General features: G+C 35.6%; 1 protein-coding gene across 1 annotated transcript in view; it reads right to left on the reverse strand.

The window, feature by feature from the left end:
- ADGRA1 (adhesion G protein-coupled receptor A1) overlaps window positions 1–23,727 on the reverse strand; it is a 255,536-nt gene that overhangs the window by 116,634 nt on the left and 115,175 nt on the right. Inside the window, exons 7-9 of the mRNA XM_041415728.1 lie at window positions 16,218–16,431; window positions 4,404–4,568; window positions 713–911 (exon numbers count right to left, since the gene is read on the reverse strand). Coding sequence (XP_041271662.1) covers window positions 713–911; window positions 4,404–4,568; window positions 16,218–16,431 — 578 coding nt within the window. The remainder of the gene's footprint in view (window positions 1–712; window positions 912–4,403; window positions 4,569–16,217; window positions 16,432–23,727) is intronic.

The raw sequence follows: 23,727 nt of genomic DNA on the forward strand, positions 1-23,727 counted from the left end.
CTTACAGGAGAATAGACTGGATGCTAAACATCTCCCTAATTATTTTATTACCCTGTAATTGCAGTGGCTCTCTTAATATATTAATTACTCTTATTTATGAACCCATTTGAAAACAAACTTTTTGTGGTCTTACTTAGCACTACTGATACTACCAGGGAAGAAATGGTCAAGGAAACTGAAAGTTGTAAAATCAGTATGGCAGTTACACATCTGGGCCATCCTCCACAGTGTTTCCTGTTACATTATTTTTTTCTCATTAATTTCTATCCATCTCCTTTTTCATCTCATTCTTTTACTTATCCATAAGAAACAATTTAAATACTGCTTTTTTTGAAGACATCAAAAAGGCATTCTAAAGAGGAAAGGCACTTCAGCTGATGAAACTCTGATATGGGACTCCACAAGAAATTAACATCTCTCTGGAAAACCATATGAGGGAAAGGAAAGTCAAGCACTGATCACCCTGCCAACATTACCAATAATCATCTAGACTCTGAGCACCTAATGGAAAAAAGTATTAAGATAAAAGTAATGTTGTGCACTTGTTCCTACTACAGCTTCCAATTACCAAAGAAACAAATGGCTGTCTTTCAAGTAAAGCATTTTGTTAAAAGTCCATCTATCCCAAACTTGTGGCTGAACTGACATTTCTTGCAAGCTATTCAACAAGGTGAGTACTAGAGAAGGGGACCCTTGGATTCCAAAATATTACCTGACTAAAAGCATGAAGCACTTGGGTTATTTCTTGTGAGTAAGGACATTCAGAGTAGTTTTCTTCATCCCAGCGTCCAGTTCGGTTACATTTACGCCACGCCTTTGCCTCTTCTGCACCATTGTGAAATGTGACAGAGTTAAAAGAATACTGGAGACAGGGCTGGTAAGCAGTTATCCCAGCCAAAGTTTTGGGCCACCTAGAAACAGCATGGTAGTGAAAATTAAAATGCAAAAGGCAACTTACAATATAGATATGTAGAACAATAAACAACCCTATACAACAACACAAAGTGATATATTAGAGAAAAAGGCTATTTTAGATTTACTTCATAATGTTTTGTAATGAATTACTTTGTTTCCTTGGCAAATGTTGGAATTACATAGGTTCAAGTCTGGCTGGTCACACATTCATTCTGCATTAATTCCAGGAAGGTGTTCAGTGTTAACGGAAAAGATACGGTTGGGGTTTTTACCACATTAATGTCTGCAGAATGCAAAAAGCAGAGCAGTAAATCCATGAAGAAAAAAAAAAAACCAAAACAAACAAACAAAAAAAAACCCAAAAAACCAAAAACAACAAAAAAACCCCAAAACAAACAAACAAACAAAAACACCAAAACCCCCTAAACTCTATTACTAAATGCTCTTAAAACTAAGGGCTCAAAATGTACCTGACAATCTCTGCTTTGCATTTTGACCTACCACTAAAAAGCCTTGAAAAAACAAAAATCTTGTAAACAACAGTGTACAAGATTTCAGCAGAGATCATGTGTCATGAAGGAGGAAGAAACTAGCCCTCAAAAATTAGCTATTCAGGTATACATGACATATGTAGTATGATTCCAAAACAGTCTTTGAAAACAAACTAAATCAAGAGCAGCCAGAATTCTTCTATTTAGCTGATTAGACTGTTATAAAACACACCTTCTGTGTATAGAAAGTGTTTTTCTGCTGCATTCTCTAGAACAGCACAACTGGATCTCCTTCTGTAGGCACCAAATCTATTGTCATTTACAGCCTAGTGTGGACATAGCAGGATCAGGTAATTGGTAGATATCAAAGAAAGACATAAGCATATCCTCAGTGAGGCAGCAGGTGTGGGAAGGATATGGTTCTTTAATTGCACTGATGTAATGAATGAACCAGATAAATCACAAAAATATTTTGCCTTTCAATGGAATTACAGCTTGGCCATCAACCTTTCCTTAAACAAAAGTATTAGCTCCTCTAGTTATACAATGCACGCTCAATTGTACATTGTTACATAATATACTGAAAGGTTTTAGGATATAAAAGTTTTCTTCATTTCAAAGACAAGCAAAGAAGAAAAATACTTTTTTTTTTTCATAGCTGTCACTGAAAAAATTCAATGTCTGGTGTAAAAACAGTTGATAAAAAAATGAATAATAAAAGATTTCCCAAAAAAATCAAAATATGTAAAGTAGTATATGGAGCATATAGTAGTATAAAGGACTTTTGCCTCTGGGATGAAATACTACTTTTATTAAAACATTTGCATTAATGCAATTGGCCCACTTTTATTGGCAACTTACTTCAAAAGTAAAACTAAAGAGATAATTCTGAGCCTAGCATTGTCACAGTGTGCACAATCTGGCCTTCATGACTAGGAATGAGAGCATGTAACAACATTATCATTTGCTTTTCAGAATAAGCTTACAGCATTCTAGAAAACAACACCCAAAAAAAGGTAAAATATGGTCATGACAGAGAAAACCTCTTAGCAGAAAAGGCCAGTTCGTTCTGACTCTCAGTGCCTAATTCTTACTGCAGTTACACAATTATAAATACCACCTAGGCTGGACCACTGAAATAGCCACACTCCCCTGACGCTTTTTTTCCTTTCTTTTGCCCAATAAAAGAACAGTTCTTTCTAGTTTTGCCTTTGTGGTTCAGTTCTTTCTACTTCCATACTTGTTATGTTACCAAAACTTCAAAGACCTTTGTAAGAAAACTTGCTGGTGTGATAGCTCCATCTCTGAGGATAAACCTTTGAACAATTTCAAGCACTAATGTTGAGTTGGAGCCTCATAAATTCTCTACGATTTTAAATTCATTCTCTCAAATGCCAAAAGAACCTATGGACTCAGCATCCTTTTGATGTACCTTTTAAAAATAAATTTATATGGATTTCTAGGAAGATGATCAATAGGTTGAGAAATGTCCACTCTTGTTCTTTTGATTTATATAAAATGACAAAAATGCCCCTGGTGTTAGTTTGTGCAGCATGAAGATTTATATATATTTATTTATGGAGAAAAGGATGTCATTTTAAGGCAAGAACATGAACTTCATAGTGTTGCCATCTAAAAGATTCAGTATGAGTTTTCTGATAGAAAGTATATATTTTTTAAAGATCTAATGAAAACCTATTTCAGAAATCCACTATGAAAAAACACAATTCCAGTTATTGTGATGACAAAAAAATCTATAGCTAAGATTGTCAAAGGTCTCTAATGAAATTTAATCCATATATATGCATTGCCTCAGCAATTCTGCCTCAGTGAAACAGGCAAACTCGCTGGTACTGAGGTTAACACATAATAAAATAGCTTTGTAGTAAAGAGAAAAGAGACTATTTGAGTAGGTTTTTATTTCCACTTCACTCTAATTCAATCCTTTACTTTTATTCAAACACAAGAAATAGTGCAAAAAGCCTTTGGGTTTTTAAGTTAAGGTAACTAAAAGTAAATAGAGGCTTTCAGGTCAGAAATATTCACAGAAAGTTCTGCTATTTAAGAAAGGCTTCTTTCTTCACCTACTTTCCTTTCATTAACTAACCAAGCTGAATTATCATTACAATTCATTTGGTAACAAATTACTGTCTTGATTTCTCAATGGGATTGCCATCATACATCAGTCTTATTGTCAAGCAGGTTTTGTTTAAGAGCTTTGTGCATATCATTGGTGTATTTTAGAGCTGACTGAAAACAATATCAAATTTCAGAGGAATCTTTTCTTCTGATTAAAATAATTACAATTTTAAAAAGCCCCACCAGCATATGTAGTGATGGAACAAAGAAATGATGGAGCAAAATCTACATCTAGTCTACAAAATTTTGCAGACTCCTTAGATTCAGATAACAGGACAGGTGCATTTTTTAAGCATGTGATATATTGATAGAACTTTGTGTGCTTAAGCTCGCCTCATACAATATATTTGTTTTACTAATAGTTTTACTTTCTATTTTGATCCTCTTCAGTGAAATATTTTATTAACAGTCTCAAGTAATTTTTTACCTCTAATCTCAGCTGAACAAAGCCATCACAACCAGAACAGATTTTAAAAAGTAAAGCACTGAAGATTTAATCTTCTAATGCTTTAATGCAGTGTTATCGTCTTCTACAAAGCCCAAAAAAATTTTAAACCTTCTCTAATTTATCTAATGTCTTAAAAATTTTCTTATTTTTTAAGAAAAAATTTCTTAAAAATAATGCATACTGAGGAATCAGAAGATTTCCTGACTTTCAGAAACCATTGCTTCTCTTGAAACACTAAGTCCCATTTTCCATCGAAATCATACAGTGCTCCTCCTTCCTACCATATTACATAAAAATGACAACTAAAATAAAAAGTGATCTGTAACTGACAATGAAGTGTCATGTAAGCATGAATATGATCTGCACCTCCATTAACATATGAAACACACTCCAAACCCAAAAAGTCATACCTGAAATCTCCCTTGTTGTTAATAATTCTTTCTGCAGGGCAGTAGGGAGCAGCTGTTTCAAGTACCACAATTTCTACTTGTTTAGTGCTATTTCCATAGGAGGTCTTGACTAGACATTCCCAGTCTCCGGTGGCATCAATGTCAATACTGGATAGGATAAGTTCACTAAAAGAATAAAAGATTCATCATTGTATACACTTAATTGTACAGATATCAAGTCACTGGCTTTCTGACATTAACTTATTTTTAAACAAAAATATCAAAATGGGTTTGGTCTATGATATAAGAGGGACAGACAGTACAATTTGTATTGATGACTCAGGTTGTAACAGGCTATTACACAAATCACAAATCATCACAAAATAATATAAACTACTTATCCATGCCCACTCTGCTTTCCCCAGGTATTACAGAATATTTGGTTTGTTGCCCAAACAAGCACTTGGAAGTCAGAAAGGCATTTCAAGTGGACCACACAACCAACCCACAGAGAACGGGTTTGCCTCTAGCTGTGATTATAGCTCCTGTGGCATTTCAGCACCAGAATCTGGCACTCTGCTATCAGGGGTAGAACATTATTCCATTACTCCAACTCTACAGATGTCATAGACCAAAAATAATGCTAACTACTACATTTTAAGAAGGTAACACATTATATCTTAAATCTGCCATGGGACTAGAAATAAATTTTGCTACAGTTTTAAACAAATTACAGCTTTTGAAAGTGGTTAGGAGAGGAAAAGAAGTAGCATTTATCTGAAATATTTACTTTGTTTTATAGAAATGGCTTGTCTTTAAATATGCCTTGTGGTTTAGACAATTAGAAATTATGTGGGAAGAAACGCATTAGAGTGAGAGAGAATGTACATTATAACAACTGAAGGACTGAATTAACAGTTAATAAATTTATTTCAAATCTGTATTTAAAATAAAATCTAAAAAAATTTACTTGCTACCTTTAGCACTTTTTTTGGCAGAGCCTGAAATTTTGAAAGATGATTTTCTCAAGAACCTACTTTGGGACTGTTATCTGGCGTTAAGAAAATGGGTAAACCACAGTAAATAGGTTTTGATTTAAGATAGTTGTTTCAGAATTTTGGATATTTCTCCACGTATTCAGTTAAATTTATTATTAAATAGTAACCTTAAAAACATTACATTATTCCTATTTATGACAGCTTTGAACTCCAAGTGCCTTGTAACCCCCTATTTCATTTTTACAATGAATTCTAACATAGTTTTATAGCAAAAAAATATAGAAAAAGCATTACTAGCTGTTCTCAGAGAGTAGCTCAGTATTTTAATGTCAAAAGAAGCAATTGTTCTCAAGAAGTCTCAGGTGAATAGCCCAGTAACAGCAGCCTCTCAGCTAATTCTTAACACAGCTTTTTGCATTCAGGTAGAAGTACTTCAGTGAAATTAGCCAGTTTAACAATGTTTTAATTAAATATTATATTTCATACATCAGAACAATCTCACATCATTGTTATAGACAGTTAAGAAAGATCATATTCCTAGAGCTTATAAAAACAATTATGTATAAATCTTTTTCACTGAAAGAAAAGGTAGAAGGTACATTCACTCGTAGCATCAAGATGTGGAGACTTCTCAAATGAATAGAATGTATGATAGTTGTGCTGATCTTACAATATATTTTCTAGAAAATATCTACAATCATTGTTAACAATAAAAAAGGGATAAAATTGGAAACCATGATGGTGGTGATGGTAGGTAAATACCATATTTCAGCTTATTTTAAATTTTACAAGTAATAAATATTCAGATAAATAAATATAAAAGGTGTATTTTCCATTTATTTAAACTGCTGAAATGTGCAAAAGTATCTGCTGCTCAATAGATCTCCCCTCAGTAGATGAAGTTTCCTAGACTCAGAGACAAATATTTACTGATACACCAGCCTTGTTTCTGATAGAAACACAATACTTGAACACTGGTTCAAATTATGTCAAATGACAAGTAACTCCTCACATTCACACTTTTAATCTTCTATTGCCCTTTCTTCAGATGGTGATAAAAACCAAGCCAGAATAGGTTTATGCAATATAGTGACTAGATCAAGAAATTATCTTCTGAATTGCCATCTGGCCACTGTAAATGATGCATTCATTTATATTCCTCTTGGAATATTTTGATAGCAAGCCCAGTGGTGAAACTGTTCATTTACTTACCATCTGGATATGACAAATGATAAATTGATCTTATATCTCTGGAGAATTTGGGGGACCGAATCAAAAAAGAAAAAAATCTTTTAAAACTCAAAAAAAAGCAGTCAACTTGCTCCTTTAGCATTCTCTCTGCTTATAGCCCTTGGAGACTTCAACTTCACAGTCCTCAGATGAGAAGGAAGGGGTGAGACTTTCCTGGGTATAGAATTTTAAAGCTCTATTTCACAAAGTTTTCTAGTAGGGCAGCTACATAGTTTAAGTCTTGGCGTGGTTGCATAAGCACACCCAGAGACTCTCACTCATAGTCAAAAGGCATTCTTGATCTCTCTTGGCAATGGCAGCAAGTCTTGGATAAAGGCGAGAACTCCCCCATAACCTGGGAACATGGCAGGACTCTGATTTAAGAGCTTGACAAAACCACAAAATAATTAAGAGAGGATGGCTCCTTTGGCTCTATTCTTTTCTTGACTATCCTATCTCACAGGAGCTAATAAACATCAGGCCACAAATGCCAACAATCTTGCCCCTGCTATGCATCTTTCCTAATGATGAAGTATGAGTCAACAAGCATTCCTACACCATCTGCATTAGTGATCACATCCCACTCCTCAGCAGTGTAACAGTTGCCGCTTTTCAAGGAAATTTTGACTTTCAGGATGAGAAGAAATGGCCTCAAATTGCAGCAGAGGGAGAATTGTGGAATCACATCCCAGGAAGTGTTCAAAATACCATGTGGATGCAGCACTTGGGGATATGGTTTGGTGCTAAACACTTGGACTTGATCTTAGAGGATTTTTCAAACCTTAACAATTCTGTGATATTCTATGAAGATAAAATGAAGTCAGATATTCACGAGATGGTATCAAGGCTAACTGAATAGGAAGACTGCTGCCTGATGAGAAAAGGATGACTAGCAGGCTTTTCTCAACTTTCCCTTTGAAATTACAGTGACCTTCTCATTAAAAACATTGAAAAGAGGAAAGAGAATATACATGATTCTTTCTTGTACCGGGAAATTTCATGCATGGTAGAATTCCTTTTTACAAATGTGATGATTGACATATTAAAAAATTAATTAAAATGTACAGCTGAAGCAATTGCATGGAAAAGTTGTTCTGATATTCAAGAAGCCCGTGGCATTTGTCATTATAAAGAGAGGAACCATAATACACGAGGAAGCCACAGTCATGTAATCAAGTAACCTATGACAATAGAGTTCTATTTGAGGCATAGTTTTGCATTGCTACAGCTATGCATAACTAATTAGACAATCAGAAGTAGGTCTCATTATGCAAAGTTACTCAGCCATGTCCTGAAGAAGTACTAGAGCGACATTTACTGTACGCCCCAGCAGTCATTTGCATGCCAGGAAACAAAGTAACAAATAAAGAAGGGACTTCAACATCCTATTTTGATTGGCTTTCCACAAGAAATACTTGAAAGTCTGACTTGAATTTCTGTAAGATTTAGGAAGAAAACCAACAGGTCTTTCTGCAGGAAAATAAAAATTATTTACTGTAACTCAGGAGACATTTAGGTTTTCTCATATTCTTCTTCAGACAGATAAATAGCTAATGTGTTCCCACAGTTCAGGCAGAAGGTCTGCATAACATGCCTCCAAGCCATACCACCTTAAATTATTAATACTAACATGCAATTTAAAAAATGAGCGTTGGTCTCCAGGGTACATTGCTGCTCGGAATACAGCCTTTCACAGGGGACATAAGGTTAAAACATGGAAAATGAAGAGAGAATCTGTAAATCAAGGCACTTGTCTGAACTCAAATTGCTAGTCTGATCTCTCTGACAAAATTAGTTATTTACCCTTGAAAGAAACAGCTTTAGAAGGCTGATGGCCTTTGAAGTAAACTTGTGTCCAGGCAACAGCAAGAAAAAAAGGAAGATGAAAGTTGGTATTCATTTTATGTGAGATGTCTAGCAAGTACTTTCAGGTGTAATCAATTTCTCATACAGAGGTAATGCAATACACTTCTTTTTTTTAATTGCCTATAAAGACAAAGCTTAACTTACCATTTAATACCATCTGTGGGTACTCAAGAAATGTAACGTGCTATAACATACTTTTTTCTATAATTTATCTATCAGCTAATTTGTTCACATTCTAGAACCATGAGAAGAGTTGGAAAGGACCTAGATTTAATAACAATATATTGACAGAAAAAAAAGAGGGAAAAAAATCACAACAAACCAAATAAAAACCTACTTTCAAAATAAGAGAAAAGAGCTGTATTTCAGTTAGTAAAAACATCTCACTTTATTTCCTTTGTATTGTTCAAACTACTTCAGTTGAAATGCAAATGTTCAAAAACACTGTCACAGGCTAATATCCGTTTGCTGCCCAACAGTTAACAGTGAGCTGTGCTTTCTATAGGTGGATATCAAAGTACCTGTGACCTACATATATGCCATTAATTTCTTTCATAAAATAGAGAAAACTAACATTATTGATATCAGAGTGACTCTACCACACCATCTTCAGGAACTACTTCAGAAAACTAAACATGTCTACATCATATCACAAGATGGTTTGTTGTACGAGCTCATTCTCACTCATTGAGCTTGCCAGGTAGAGACAATCAGCTACTGCTCTGCACTGAAGGGCACACATTAAGATTTTCATATTTATTTTCAAACTCCCTCAGTTCTGGAGTGAATACATGCCAGTCTAGCTAGCTGAGAATGTAAGTGGGGAGAGAAAAAGAAAAGGATCAACAACCCTACAGACCCAAAAGTTTCTCCTGCTGGATAAACCTTCAGACAGCTGGCAGGTCCATGGTAGCACAGTGCCACAAAGCTATCTGAAGGGACCCCACCTGGCCAGGGCTTTTTTGAAGTACTTCATGAATCAGTTGTCTGTCACTGAGCTGCTCTGTCAGTTGGTGAAAGGTTTAGGGATGCTCAGATGTGTTTACTGTTATTAATTTTGTTCTACCAGCAAGCTGATGGACTACAGGATGGAGCCAACTGCAGCCTCCTGGGGAAATGGTGCTACCCCTGCTGTATGCCTCTCATCTCCCCTCGAGTAGCCTGTGTGCTGCAATGTTATATTCAGAGGACACTTTATTTCATTAGCATAACTCCTGTGGTCTGTACACTATCAGAGATTCTTAGACAAAAATAACACCAATCAGACCAATAGCCAAAACTGTGTAAAAAGCTTTTAAAGTATAATATTTCCCAGATGACTCAGAAGTGTTATCTGGTTATGAGAATTCTTGATTATTTGATTACATGCCACTAGGACCAGCAAAAAAACCCCGCAAAACAGTGATCACAAAACCCCAAAACAAGACACAAAAGGAAACAAACTAAAACGCCTACTAAATTAATTTTACAATTTCAATTAATTTGTCAAATGCATATTACTTTTACATTATACCAATGCAGAAATTAATTATCTAATGAATACTTTATGGGATGGTTGATATATTAGGGTTTGAATACTGACCTGTTTTACTTGCCCACTTGCAAGAAATTTGGAAAGATCTAAAAAGATGGCAAGACAGGAGTTTCCTACATAAAAACTTCAGGAACTATCTCTATTCTTTCTCAGTAGTTGGCGTATCTCTTACAGTGTAAAATTTATTTTGTACTGGCCAGGAGCCACTCAATCACAATACCATGATCAATTAAATATAGGGGGTGTTTTATCCTTCAGGGAGAAAAAAGAGGGGAGAGGACCTATTTTCATGGAATTCCAGCATATTAATGGGAATATGCCCTACAATACATTCTCAATGTTGAACAGATTGAAATACATGAAAATTAAAAAGTAATTCAGTTGTTGTTGTTGTTGTTTTAATATTTTTAACAAGTGCTGCTTTGAATAAATGGTTTGCTTCACCAGTATTTAGGGTGGTTTCCCTGGCATTGGATTCTGGATGTATGTCATAAGTGCTCTGATATGCTCACATTTGGTTCACAGATTTACAAACTACTGCCTGGACTCAGAGAAAATGTATAATTATATCTAACGCTGATGTTGACAGGAAAAGGACTTTAGAAAAAGCCATCCCTGAGATGTTGACTCCCAGCTGCTGCTACAGTGCAGCATGTCCTCAGCTGTGTAGCTGCAGCTGTTTGAAGGGCCACATTAAAATCATTCTGGCCTTAAAAAGTCAAAGCAAAACCCTCTGATTCTCCCTTGTGGGGGATAAAGCATCAATTTTTGTTCTTACTACTGAACATTTCAGAGTTGTGGCTGGATGGACCCATATATAGCTGCTGGATATAAGCAGAGATAGAAGTGAGAGGTCAAAATTTAGTGCAAGGTATCTTCTCAATCTGGTCTCAACACCAAAGTATATTTTTGTAACATTCTTCAAGGACTCCATCAAAATGTTTTTATAGTCCTGACTTACTATTTTTCTAGGGTATTTTAATTCTAGCAGCCATATATATTTTTTGTGAAAATACCTATTTTTCAATCATGTTTCAATAAGCACTTACCAAAATTAAGCCTCAAGGTTTTATGACACAGCACAACCTTTAGGTAATGGTCTATTACTTTAATGACAGAGGGTATCGTGGTTGCTGCTTTTGCTTTTCATTGTATCAGCCTCTCCACAGGTTATATTTTAAATATTCCCCACACCGATTAGTAATAAAACTGTCATTGATTTTATTCAGGAAATTGAAATATTTTTATATAAAACACCTAAGTTTAATTAATCTTCCAAATTAACCCACATGAAGGTACACTTAATCTCACATAATGAAACCTTTACCCTGGGCATTTCATAATATTCTGCAATAATTTAAAATATTATCTTCCTATCAGATATATGAGAACACTGCTGGTGAAGTCACATCTGTCAGTAGTCCTTTTCTGTCTCCAGTGCCCGAAATTAGTTGTATACCACTGCCTACAGGGTTTAAAGTGACCTCAAAATAATACAGAAATATTGATTTACAATTTAAACTGTTATTTTGCTTCATTTGTTTCCTAACTCCTTGACAGCTGAAGGTCAAACTGGGTCAATTAGGTAAAGAAAAAAATATCAGTACTGAACAATTTCTGCTTATCTCCCTAGATTTCTCAGTACAACCCATAGCTGCTCATCTCCAAAATACTCATGACAGCAGAACACAAAGTGATTATAAAATATCTGCATTTCTGAATCAAGTTGCTTGGATTTGTTCTAATCTTGATAATCTTGTGCAATCTCCAATATTCTGCCATGATTTGGTACATATCTGAACTTTCAGTCAAGTAACCAACCTACCAACGTCCTTATCAGGGATTTTCAGGCTGCTTTTTTAACCTAGGACCAGTTCAAACCACTGCTGCTTGCCTCATGTCTTTTCCAGATGCATTCCTGCCCAAACTGTTAACAAAGTTTAGGGATCATCTGGGTCATTACATGCCTTGAACTTCTGCCTTTCACAGACAGGTTCTGGAAACAATTTGTTCTTTTTTATAGGAAGTGTCTGCCTGGATCTCAAACTTGCAATGACACCACCTGTCTGCTCCTGGAATCAATTTCCTTTCTCTAATCTTATCTTAAACAATCTTTATTTTTCTAGTGAAACTGCCTCAATCAAACTCCTAATTCCTTACTAGCATCTGCAGTGATAATTTCAAACAGTGAAAAAGTATTAATTGGTCTCAACCTCAGGTCTGGATAAGGTAAATTATGATCAAAAGTTTCAACCCACAACATTTAATGTGTTTGAAATTTTTTTTGTACCTTCCCTATTACAAGTGGACCCTGATTTGAAATTCTTCCTTTCTTCCACACATTTTTGAGATTTTCACATAATCATTTACCTCTAATCTCAAACATTACTAATTATTTCATTATTTACTTGGCAGTGGCTACTGTCACAATGTAAAGAACCACTTAGAGGACTTTAAACAACAAATTCTTAAGCTTAATATTTTTTGTAACTAAAAATCCCCACAAAATAAAGTGGTTTTGACAACCATTTTTAGAAGACTAAGATACTTAGGACAGACTATAACAGAACACAATTTTCAGGGGATCAAAATTCAGTCCTAAGAGAGTGTATTTCCAGTGGCAAACCCATCTACACAACAAAAATTACATCTGAAAACAACTTTTGATCCCAGCACCTGTTTGCCTAGGTTTAGTTGAGAGCATGTTGGTTTCTCCAGCTGTAGCTCTCCTTTTTATGGGTTCTTAACTTCCTTCACAGTTTAATGTTTTCAGAAGGAGCACTTGTGAACTGTAATGGTCCCAGAGCAGCTATTACAGCTCTCGGGGCATAAGCACTGTTAAACACTCTACACAGTGTATTCGCAGAATAGAAATAAAAAGAATTCAAAATTGTCATTATATTCTTTGTGGTAAATAACAAACTTCTTGAAAATTAAAGTATCTCTGCCACTGCAGACTTTCTTGGCTCACAGAACTAAAGTACTTTCCTTTCCTAGTTTAATATTCTAATAACTGTCCTGCCAGCTTCTCCAAACACTGAAAGGGAAGAGTGGAGAAGCTGGGAAGGATGCTGTGCTGCAGAGAATCCTACATGACCTTCCTTCTATGTGGCTTCAGGGACATCAGAGAACCAGAATGTGTTGAATTAAAATTGCTGCTTATTATTAAACTGATATACTATTCCAGGCTAAAGAAATTAGGCCATCTTCATGGAAGCATCATTAAAAAATTCAGCTAGATCCATTCACAAATGATAGGAAATTAGTCCCACACTATATGTATATTTTCACATATGACTATGACATTTATACACTGGCATAATGACAGAAAATTAAACACCAGCAAAATCAAATATTATTATCATTGGCAAGAAATGATAAATACAAGCTAGCAGCAGAATTGAAAACACCTTTTCCAGATCTCCTGTAAGGGAATACTCCTTGCCAAGAAAAATGTCACAGACCGGAATACAGTTCAAAACTTTAGTTTAATTATTGTAACAAAAATATTTATTTTAGTTTATTCTGTTTTAGTCAAAAATATTTATTTAGTTTATCATAGGAGACAAAAAATACACATATGGATATTTTATCCTTCTACTGTGCCAGTTAATAAAACAGAAGGTTTAGCATGATATTTGTGTTGTAAATCCGTGTCCAGAAATATCTGGAATTACCCAATAAAATAACCACCTAAAAATGTTTGACTAAGCAGCTTTTGGAACATGACTACACCTCTTTGTTCAAAACCAGCTATAGAAATCTTTAAATTGCTAAGTAGCAAGGCCAAAATATGTCCTTTAGTGCAATTACAGAAAGCCACAGACAGTGGACGTTTGGTGTAAAGACTAGGTATGCAAAGGCAAAATATGATACTGCAAGAACTGATTTCAAGTTACCTTTATTTTTAGTCTAAATCATATACTTATAATTTGATAGCCTCAGGGAGGCACAGTCTTTCTGATGTTTCAGTGCCTTGCACAACCATGATTTAGCCTTAAGAACTATCACAAATCAGTGTGTAATAGCAGGTCACAAGCATATTAATACACGCTATTGTAACATGGAACAAGCATGCTATTACATATTATTTCAAATTTTGATGATAATAATTATATAAATAATAATTATATAAATTCAATAATAAATATATAAATTTAATAATAATAATTATATAAATTTAATCCCATAAAAATGGGATTAAAATTAAGAAATGCTGAAGATAATTGTAACAGTCACAACATGGCCAATCTTTTCAACAATACATGTCTTTACACTTTAAAAAATTGACTTTAAAATAGTACAGTTTTTAAAACTAGGTTCAAAAGTATATCTTTAAGAAATTAATTCTGATCAGCACCTAGATCAAGGCAGAGGAACAGCCTTGGCTGGATAAGGATTATGCTCTATGGTAAATGCAGTGTTGATGCCCTTCTATCTTACAAACTGCCACATATAGCGCAAATAAATGAAAAATTAAAATGTTGCATGTTTTTAAACAGCTGTTTAAGGACATGGAGTTGTATTGAAAAATATTGCGTCTTATTTTAATAGTCTGTATCACATAACTTGGGCAAGTAGGAGTATTTTTCCAGTCTGTAACAGCAAATGTGATGATGTACTTAAAGAACATTTTTTCTGAATATCAGTGCATACTGCACATTCCAGTGCATACTGCACCATCAGCATCAAGGTCACCTATTAAATGGCACAGTAAACGAGGTAGGCAGGAGATCAACCATCCTTATTAAAATATGCTATGGGAGACAATGGTTTTTATTTTACAGTCTGGCAAAAAAGAAGTGATGTAAGGTAAAAAAATCAGTAAAGCTACTTACAGCTTTTGAAAAATGATAGCTATTTTGGAAACAATTTTATTCAATTTATTTTAGTTTATTACTATGCTTTAAAATTGCTTATACAGTGCAAAATATAATTCAGTTGAAAAACATAATGAGGTGATTAACAGCATGTATTTTAATTTTGATATAATGGAAATAGGAAGAACATGCTTTAATTTAAGTGACTTGGCAGTTATATAATAGCTCATGCACGTGGCATTACTGTACTAATTGGTCTAATAGTCCTTTTCATTGATATTAGAAGAAAGCCAGTAGCTCTGAGAATAGGTCAGATCTATGCCTCTAGATCTACAGGACTCCAAAAGGGGTCAAATAATCAGTGGGTAGATGAAATTAATAAAGCCAAAAGTCCCCAGTGGACAGGATTTAATTTGACTCCCTTCATAACTTCTATTTGATAGTTCAAGAAGCATTTCAGGTCAATTATATTAATAGAAACTGTTTGAGTGAAAAGATGTTAATGATTATTCAGAGCTAATTAGCATAGTTATTTTCACTCTATCTTCTACAAAGAAAAAGGCAGAACATGCACACAGAATCAGACTCTCTTTTTGATCAGTGATGGAAACTGGCAGAGGACAAAAGGATGTGTGCAACAACTTAGCAGCTTTTAGTGACAAGCCAATACTCTGTGATGAAACCCAAAAATAAACACTGAAATTTATAATTTATTAAATAATGTTTAACAAGAAAACTGAAGCAAAACTGGAGCGTTACAGTCACTGCCAAATATTAGGTTTTGCTTCTTTTATATAAGCCTACACTACTTCATTCCTCTTGCACTTTTCACATCAGCAAATGCATCTGTAGATCTCTGTATCTCTCAAGCACACAGGCATAGAGATGGTAAAAGTCACAGAAAACTGAGAAATATTTAACAAGAAACAAAAATGAGATTACTTAACTAAAGAATATAGGATCTAGTGTATTGGAACCTACAAAAACTAATCCAAGCCTTTTCAATTAATAGCTCTTCATAGGTCCATCACTCAGACTTCTAGATGGTGTCATGAAGAAGCAGTTTGGTTATAAGTCACTCATATGCTACTGAAGCTTTGCTTCTTGTCTTGTTTTTTCACATTTCTTCTCATGGTTTACTGTATAAGAAACTGTTTTTATCTGGTTCAAACCCATCAAATCTGGATACTTAGTAGAGAAAGTACAATTTGGAACCACGGCCAATCATAGCCATGAAAAATCTCTACCTCTGTGCTCAGAATCAAGCATGCAATTGAGTTGCTTCAAATTAAATAACTCCTGATGCACGTTTTAATGAGCCTTGCTGCAAGTGTCAGATCTGTCCCCCTTGCCTGCAAGCCTGACTGAGACAAGAGGTGTGTGTTACCGTGTAATCAGGCAGCAGTCATGGATGATGCTGTCCTCCACGAAGATGCCGCGCTCCTCATCGGTTTCGATCAGGCGCCCCGCGTGGTACCACTGCACTTGGGTGCTGTTGTCCACGTAGGTTGCAGTACACTGGAAAGGCAAACGGTCTCCATGGAAAACCACCTGTCTTTGTGATGGGATCAGCTCGAACAGAGGAAGTTCCAGAGGCCCAGCTGCAGGAAAAATAATAGGAAAACGAAGTCACAATTAATTCCTCTCTTACGAATATTGTAACATGAACTAATTGTATACCATTCTAGCCTCTTATATCTGCATGTGAAAATGCTAACATAAGAGATGACCACTAACTACCCACTGCAGTCTGATCATGTTCTATGTTCTAGAGATCACTTTTTTCCACTGGTGTGAGCCCAGACAAACACAGCATTAACAGAAAATCTACAGAAAATTAGTTTCATGAAACAGGTCACAGAATGGTTGAGGTTGGAAGGAATCTTTTGAGATGCTCCAACCCAGCCTCCTTCTCCAGGCAGGATGCTCTACTATACAAGTGTACAGAATAAAAAAGTGAGTCTTCCAATGAGAGAAAAAAATACAGCTATTAATATAGGTTCAATTAACATTTACAAGACCATTTCACTGTCAGTAGAGGAAATGCCCACTTTGCTCCAGAACAAAACTTACTGTCTAGAGAGCCTAAACTACTTCATATGCCTGGGATTTGGATAATAATAAGACTAATAGTAGTTAAACTTTCCTCTTAAGTTCAACTGTCCCCATGACTTTTCATTTCCCACTCCTTCTGCCTATTCCACAAGTCATCTCTACTCTCTAGATAATTACTTAACATTAAATATTTAGCTAAGTAGTTCTTTTTATCTATTTAAAGATGAATACTTTTTACCATATTTTTAAAATCAACTTTATCTCTAGAAGCTCTCTCCCAGAAACCTTCCAATAATGAGAATACTGCACATTCTAAGCAAGCTATTACAAAAAACAGCCCTTGTAATCACAAATCCAAATGCCTAAACACAGTTTTTTAAAAAATGCAAATTTGGAAGGTATGTACATTTGTTCTTTCTGATGAAAGTCTGCTATTTCATAGATTTGAGAGTGACTGAAGGTTATTTTCCTCAATTCTAAAGTCTCATGAACATGGCGCACAACAGCTCCTACAATACAGCATTTTCACCTCAGGCTCCAACACCAAAACAATTCACTGAGCTTGATCACTTTTTAACCTCACTCTGCAATCTCACCTCAGATGAAAGAAAGACCTGTAGTCTTGCACCTTGGTTATCATTCTGCCTTGATGAGGAAAGAGAATTTTAAAGCTAGACCTTATCCCTCCTTTTTCTTCTGTTTTCATTTAAAGGCCTCTCATCATTAATATCAATCCATCCTACAGAGCTGTCAGATGAAAGGTCACCCTTCCACCACTTGCACCTCTACTAACTACTCAAACATCTATTTTTCTGACAAGTACCTTTTTTTTTTTCCATTTCACTGCTTGCCATTTTATCTTCTTTAAACTTGCTCTTCAAAATCCTCCACTGCCCATAACAAATACAGATGAATTTAGCCATGCCTATCCAAGTTGCAAGCCATAATCACTGGTTCTACAACTGCTAAAATTTGTGGACAGCCAATAGTGTTCTTCCTCTTGCTCAGCATTCCACCCTACCACAGTTTTTTATGTTATTCAGGTGCTGTCTTCGGAACTCTTAAATTGTGAGTGGTTGCACTTACAAACCCAGCTTTGGGCCCTTGCTACTATTTTGTTAAACATTCATCACCTGCTTTGAGTAAACAGTGAGAGGGATCACTCCTACTTTTATACAAAGAAGAATGCTGGCCAGCACAGCATGCAAAATTGGTACAAGTGAATATGTGCTACTGCTGTTTGGGAGAAGCACACAGAGGATTAAGGGACTAGCTGCTCTCTACTGAATCGTTTCAAGTCTGCTTTGACTATAAAGTGCAGCCTTCAGAAAGCACTCCTTACCTGTGTACACATCCTGTAATTTACATTTTGATTGCACCTGTTATATGGAGACAATGATGTGGTACCAAAAATTCCTTGAAACATACACAGTATTTTTGTATTACTTTTGGCTTCTAATTAAGAGAAGAGAAGGTAAACCAGATTAATACCTCATTCCTAATAACTGCAGCCTTGGTCTCAGTCATTTATATTAGATGTCTTTAACTAGCAGATGGAAAGAATCTCTCTTTCCAAAAAGTTGTGATTTTTGTGTTGCATTATGAAGTAAATTATGAAATATAAGGAAATATGTGGAATACAAATTTATCCATAATTTAATTGACTACCAAAATGTAGAAAAATTAAGCACAAGTACAACAAGTACACAAGTACAACTGCAACAGATACTACTCAGAAACAAAATATTTCTCATCCATACAGTAGTTTTTGACTGAGGGTGTTGTATCTGGTTGAATGGTTTTGGTCATTCAGTGAGTGACACATTGTGTCGTGAGGCTATGAAGTAGGAAGAGTGTGAACTAGAATATCAATATCTTTAAGTCAAGTTAAATAACCTGCTGAGTGTATGGATGAAGTGTAACACTATCACTCTGAATTTCTCTCTGTCTTGAGCGTTGGTGTCCAAGGCTCTCCCATAATCCCTTGTGTTGTTCAGCCTTGGGGATCACCAAACCCAGAAATGCAGTGGGAATGAGGTGTTCTCTACAGGTTTTGTCAATTGTCAAATCAGAAGTGAATGAAAACTTTTCTTTACTTCAGTAAGTCAAAAAATGATCAGTCCTATCAACAGTGTACCAATTTTCTTTTTCTTTGCAAATCCTTTTAAGTGCCAACAAAGATGCAAAATGAATTAAACATATCCTTGGAAACAAACATACCATTATGCTGATATCCTCCTGACCAACTTGGAGAATGTACCTATTTGGGTTGGTGAAATTGACAAATAATGCTGAAAGCTCATTTTCAAATTAAAACTAGTAACATTTCTATGGATTATGACATTTGCAGACCATGGAAGGTAAACATAAGTACTCCTGGAAAACATCTGCTTTTAATCTCTGTGACGTCCACATAAAAATATTAATACCAGAACTAATCTTCAGTTGTTTTCCAGGGATAGTAATGATTTAAATGTCTGAGGCTGGCTCTGCAACCATTATTCATGCAGAAGTTCCAGTTAACTTTCGTGACACAGCTCACAGTTATGAGGATTAATCATACCAATAAGAATTTCAGAATTAGGACCAATACCCTTTATCCCAAATAGCTATAAAATTATTGTAGTTACGTCAGCTGGAAATACTTATTTTAAATCCATAATCCAACAGTCTTTCAAATTCAGAATAAAAATAAAAGTATTTACTAATACTGTGCACACATTTTCAAGCTTGACTTTGAGAATAAAATAAGAAGCAAGAAATTCTGAAAGTATTTGGAATGATTTTGGTATTGATTTGACAGCACTTTAAATATAACAGCTCTGGCAAGCATAGCCCTGTACAATGAAATCTTTTTTCTTTGATTACGTGGGTAATAAAGACTAAATTTGGATTACTAAATATATATAATCTCTGATGCTCATATTTATGCATGTGTGTTTGTATATGGCAGACACAACAGCCTCATAAAATTAAAGTATTTACTGTTACATGTTGAGAAGGGAGGGAGTAATTTACAGGCATTTTATTTACTTTTTACGCACTTGAAAAATATTCCAAGATGTTCCTTCCAAGACAATTCACTGTGATACCCTCGATCTTGGAGTCAGCACCCCTATCTGCAAATGAGAGGTGTGACTCCTCTCCAGGCATTCAGATCAAGAGCTGATGGAGTGTTTTACAGTCTTTACCTGTCTTGTCTCTCCAGTCAGCACTAAACCATGATTGCAGCAGAGCACCACAGGAATCACTGATTGCAGCATGAATCTAAAGGTCTAACCCATCATTACAGTAATTACATCTTTTTCGTTATCTTTCACTTCTCAGCAGAAAAGGGTTTTGTTGACTGAAGGCCAGACTCTCTATGCCATCTAGTCTTGTATTTCAGATTAGATCTACACTAGAATACTGAGGACATACAGAGAAGGAATCAGGTTACACAAAAGCCACTGAATTAATATGATAATTTGTGTCTTTCTCAAATATAGAGTATACCCCTGCATATTTTTATGCATGCAGCATCCCAAGATGATTTTAAAAATAATAGAAATTATTTTAAAAACAATTAGCAAAAATAGAAAAATAGCAAGATGCACTGAAGCTCTACGGAAACATTCCAATGCATATGCCCTTAATATATTTATAGAAGAATTTGCCTCACACACATGTACACACATCATGTATTTCCTGGTTTTCCTTACAATTCAGTTCTTGAGATTTTAAAAGTATTTCAATTTCCCATCTAATTTTGGCCTTCTATTTTGTTTTACAAGTTAGAAAGGGGAAGAGTACGAAGGAAATGCTGCTGTTTCTTGACGTAAAAGGAACAAAAATGCTCGTAAAAAAGATAACAAAGTGCATCTTTACCCATATTTTAGTTACATTTTTAAGTACCTTATTACTATCTTTAGACAATATTTGCTTCCAATGTGAGTGCACACTACTGTCTTTCAGGGGAATGACTAAAAGCAAACCTGTAAGTACAAAACCTGCCCCATGCAATAGATCTGTCTAAACACTACAGAAATTTGTCTAGCCATTAACCAACATGACCAGCACAAGGTAGTGGAGAAACTGTCCTACCTCCAGCCAGTTTTGTTGCATTTCCTGCTGCATAACCTTTAATCTGGGCAGCTCAGCTCTACAGCTCAGCAGCTACTAAGTGCTACCTGTACTACACCAGCACTTTCTGCTGTTCAGTATCTTTCTGCAGTTCAGAAACAGTTTTCTGCCATACTTTTTCTGGACCTCATTAACTGGCTTTGTTTGTCATCAACTGTTTTCACACAACCAGAAATAGGAAAATCCACAGGTTTCTCCAGGTTGCCCACACATCAGTTCAGCACTACAGTGCTCACATCTCAGGATACACCTTTGACTTCAGTTTATTGGTAGAAAATTCAGTTTTCTACAGTGTATCACAAGCTTCTGGGACAGAAAAAAAGCCAGAGGTTGGCATTTTGCTTCTTGTTAATCACTTGATTTATTGTATTGCCAATGGGCTTTTTATTTGAACTGAGTGTGCCTACAGAGTGCGGCATATCCTGCTGACAAAAGTGTGAGTTAGAGCTCTAATATTTGTATACAGTCTCAGTGGGAAAGAAATGTGCATGGAAAGCACAGTGGGGGAAAGCTGGAAGTAAGGACAAAGCAAAGGAACCAATCCAAGAAAAAGGACAGATGAAAATGAGGAAAAACAAATTGAAATACATTAGTTAAAAATCTGAATTGCTGACAGTGCAAATTAGAGCTGATATTTACCAAATGGGACTGGAGAAAAGAGCGTGATCTGAATTGCTCCAACAGCCAGCCCTGCCAAAAAGGGAGGTGCCAGCACACCAACGCCAGTTTCTGTGTTGCAAAATTTGCTGGTAGTAACGAAACGTTTGGTGTAGAAGGTCACAGACTACACCACGTGCCAAGGAAGTCAAGAATGAATACAGAACTGAGGCCAAGATTCAGTTTTAATGAAAGCTGTGCCTGGCTCCAATTTCAACATAATATCAAGAAAATACAGATGCCAACATGTATTAAACAGCAGAATAAGGTAAGTCTCTTGGGCTTGGGACAAGAAAGCTTTGTATCACATTCATTTACCACTCACTGCGCAGGAAAAGCACAGCTTGTGTTTGTGTAATAGCTTCTTATTTCCACCAGCTTCATAACACTGGCATGGCAAGAGATATTCCACACCATTTTATCAGCCCCTTTCACTCTCATACATGCTTTTCAAACAGGAATATCAAACAGTGGTTTTGCTTTGGTTGGTTTGCTGTTGGGTTTTTTTCTTCCCAGCAGCTTATAATTAAATTATGGGGGTTATGTTTCTTTTGTAATGCTAAGTGCTGCACTGAAATGGTAGCCACTAACACCAGAGCAAGATTTCTGACATGCATGCTGTTTTACCTAAAGCTGCACGTTCTTTATTACGATTTTACTCCTGCAAACTTCCGTAAAGCCATCAAAGGAGATCAGCAGAAGTAGTAAACTGGATTTGTCATAAGTTAGAAGCTCGGTGAGCCCAGGCTGCCACAGTCCATTGCTCCTGGTGCTGCAGTTACCTGTGTCAGCTAACCTTATAGAGGTATTCCACAGACACAAAACAGAAGCTAAAATTCAGTGCAAATACGCCAAGATGAGCTACAACCATAGCTTTCAATGAGTCTTCAAGACTCACTTGGATTATATAACTAATCTGATTTATTTACTTAAAATAATTTACAGCTAGATAGAAACTAAGAAAGGATGAGCTGGGGAATGTACAATACACTTTTGGCAAATCCAAGTAATACAGGTTTCATCCATCACTCAGCAGATGGATGACATTTCCAACCATGACAAAGTTATTTAACCTGTCTTTTCTCCAGATTCCTAAGTCCCAGTAAAACTAAATTATTCTTTTTGCACCAGTTCTAGGGACTGATGTGTCTTGAAAGGGAGCACAAGAAAAAGTCCTTTCTTATTTACTGATGATAACAGTGACTTGCTTTATAGGAAATCAAGTGGCAGTGAAAAACAGAGGTAACAGGTTTCACTTATTTAATAACAGATTTCATTTATTTAATGTAAATGTCAAACACCATAACATTTTAATTTGTAAAATGTTAACAGTTACTTGAAAGGCTTCCACAATATGAAATTCAAGGTTTTCTTCCAGTTAAACAATTAAAAAATTGCATTGCCTTGCACTGGCATAGAAATCTAAAAGAATAGGCAAATAGTTTTCGCATCACTGATTTCTTTCCTATGAAATAAAACTGCTGCAACTTTTCAATTTTGTATTTTCAAATTGTCGCAGAACTCTACTTTGGAAGCTGGGGAGCATTTGATTATTTGCCATATGCTGAAATTGACATATTGACAGCTATGGTACTGGAAGATTCATCAACACAAATTTCTTCCTGGCACCAGCCAGAAACCCACTGTTAAAAAGCTGATTTTGATTACTCAAATTACCCTTATGGCAAGTGAACTGGCTGGCTCATGGCTTTGCATACTCATTACAGCTTGCAGTTAACAAAATGAGCAGTGGAAAGGTAAAGCATCCAGCTATACAAAATCATAGAATCATAGAATGGTTTAGAATGGACCTTAAAATGTCACCTTTAAACTGCCCCCGGAATGAGCAGGGATGTTCACTCCCCAGGTTTGCTCAGAGTCCCACCTAACCTGACCTTGAATGTTTCCAGGAGTGGTGCATCCACCACATCTCTGGGTAGCCCGTTGACAATGTCTCACCACCCATATTGTAAAAAATTTCTTTATATTTAACGTAAATAAATCCTCTTTTAGTTTAAAACCATTAATCATAATTCTATTGCTAGAGGCTCTTCTAAAAAGTC

This window comes from Onychostruthus taczanowskii, unplaced genomic scaffold (assembly GCF_017590055.1).
Source record: "Onychostruthus taczanowskii isolate IOZ18803 unplaced genomic scaffold, ASM1759005v1 scaffold5, whole genome shotgun sequence".
NCBI classification, from domain to species: domain Eukaryota; kingdom Metazoa; phylum Chordata; class Aves; order Passeriformes; family Passeridae; genus Onychostruthus; species Onychostruthus taczanowskii.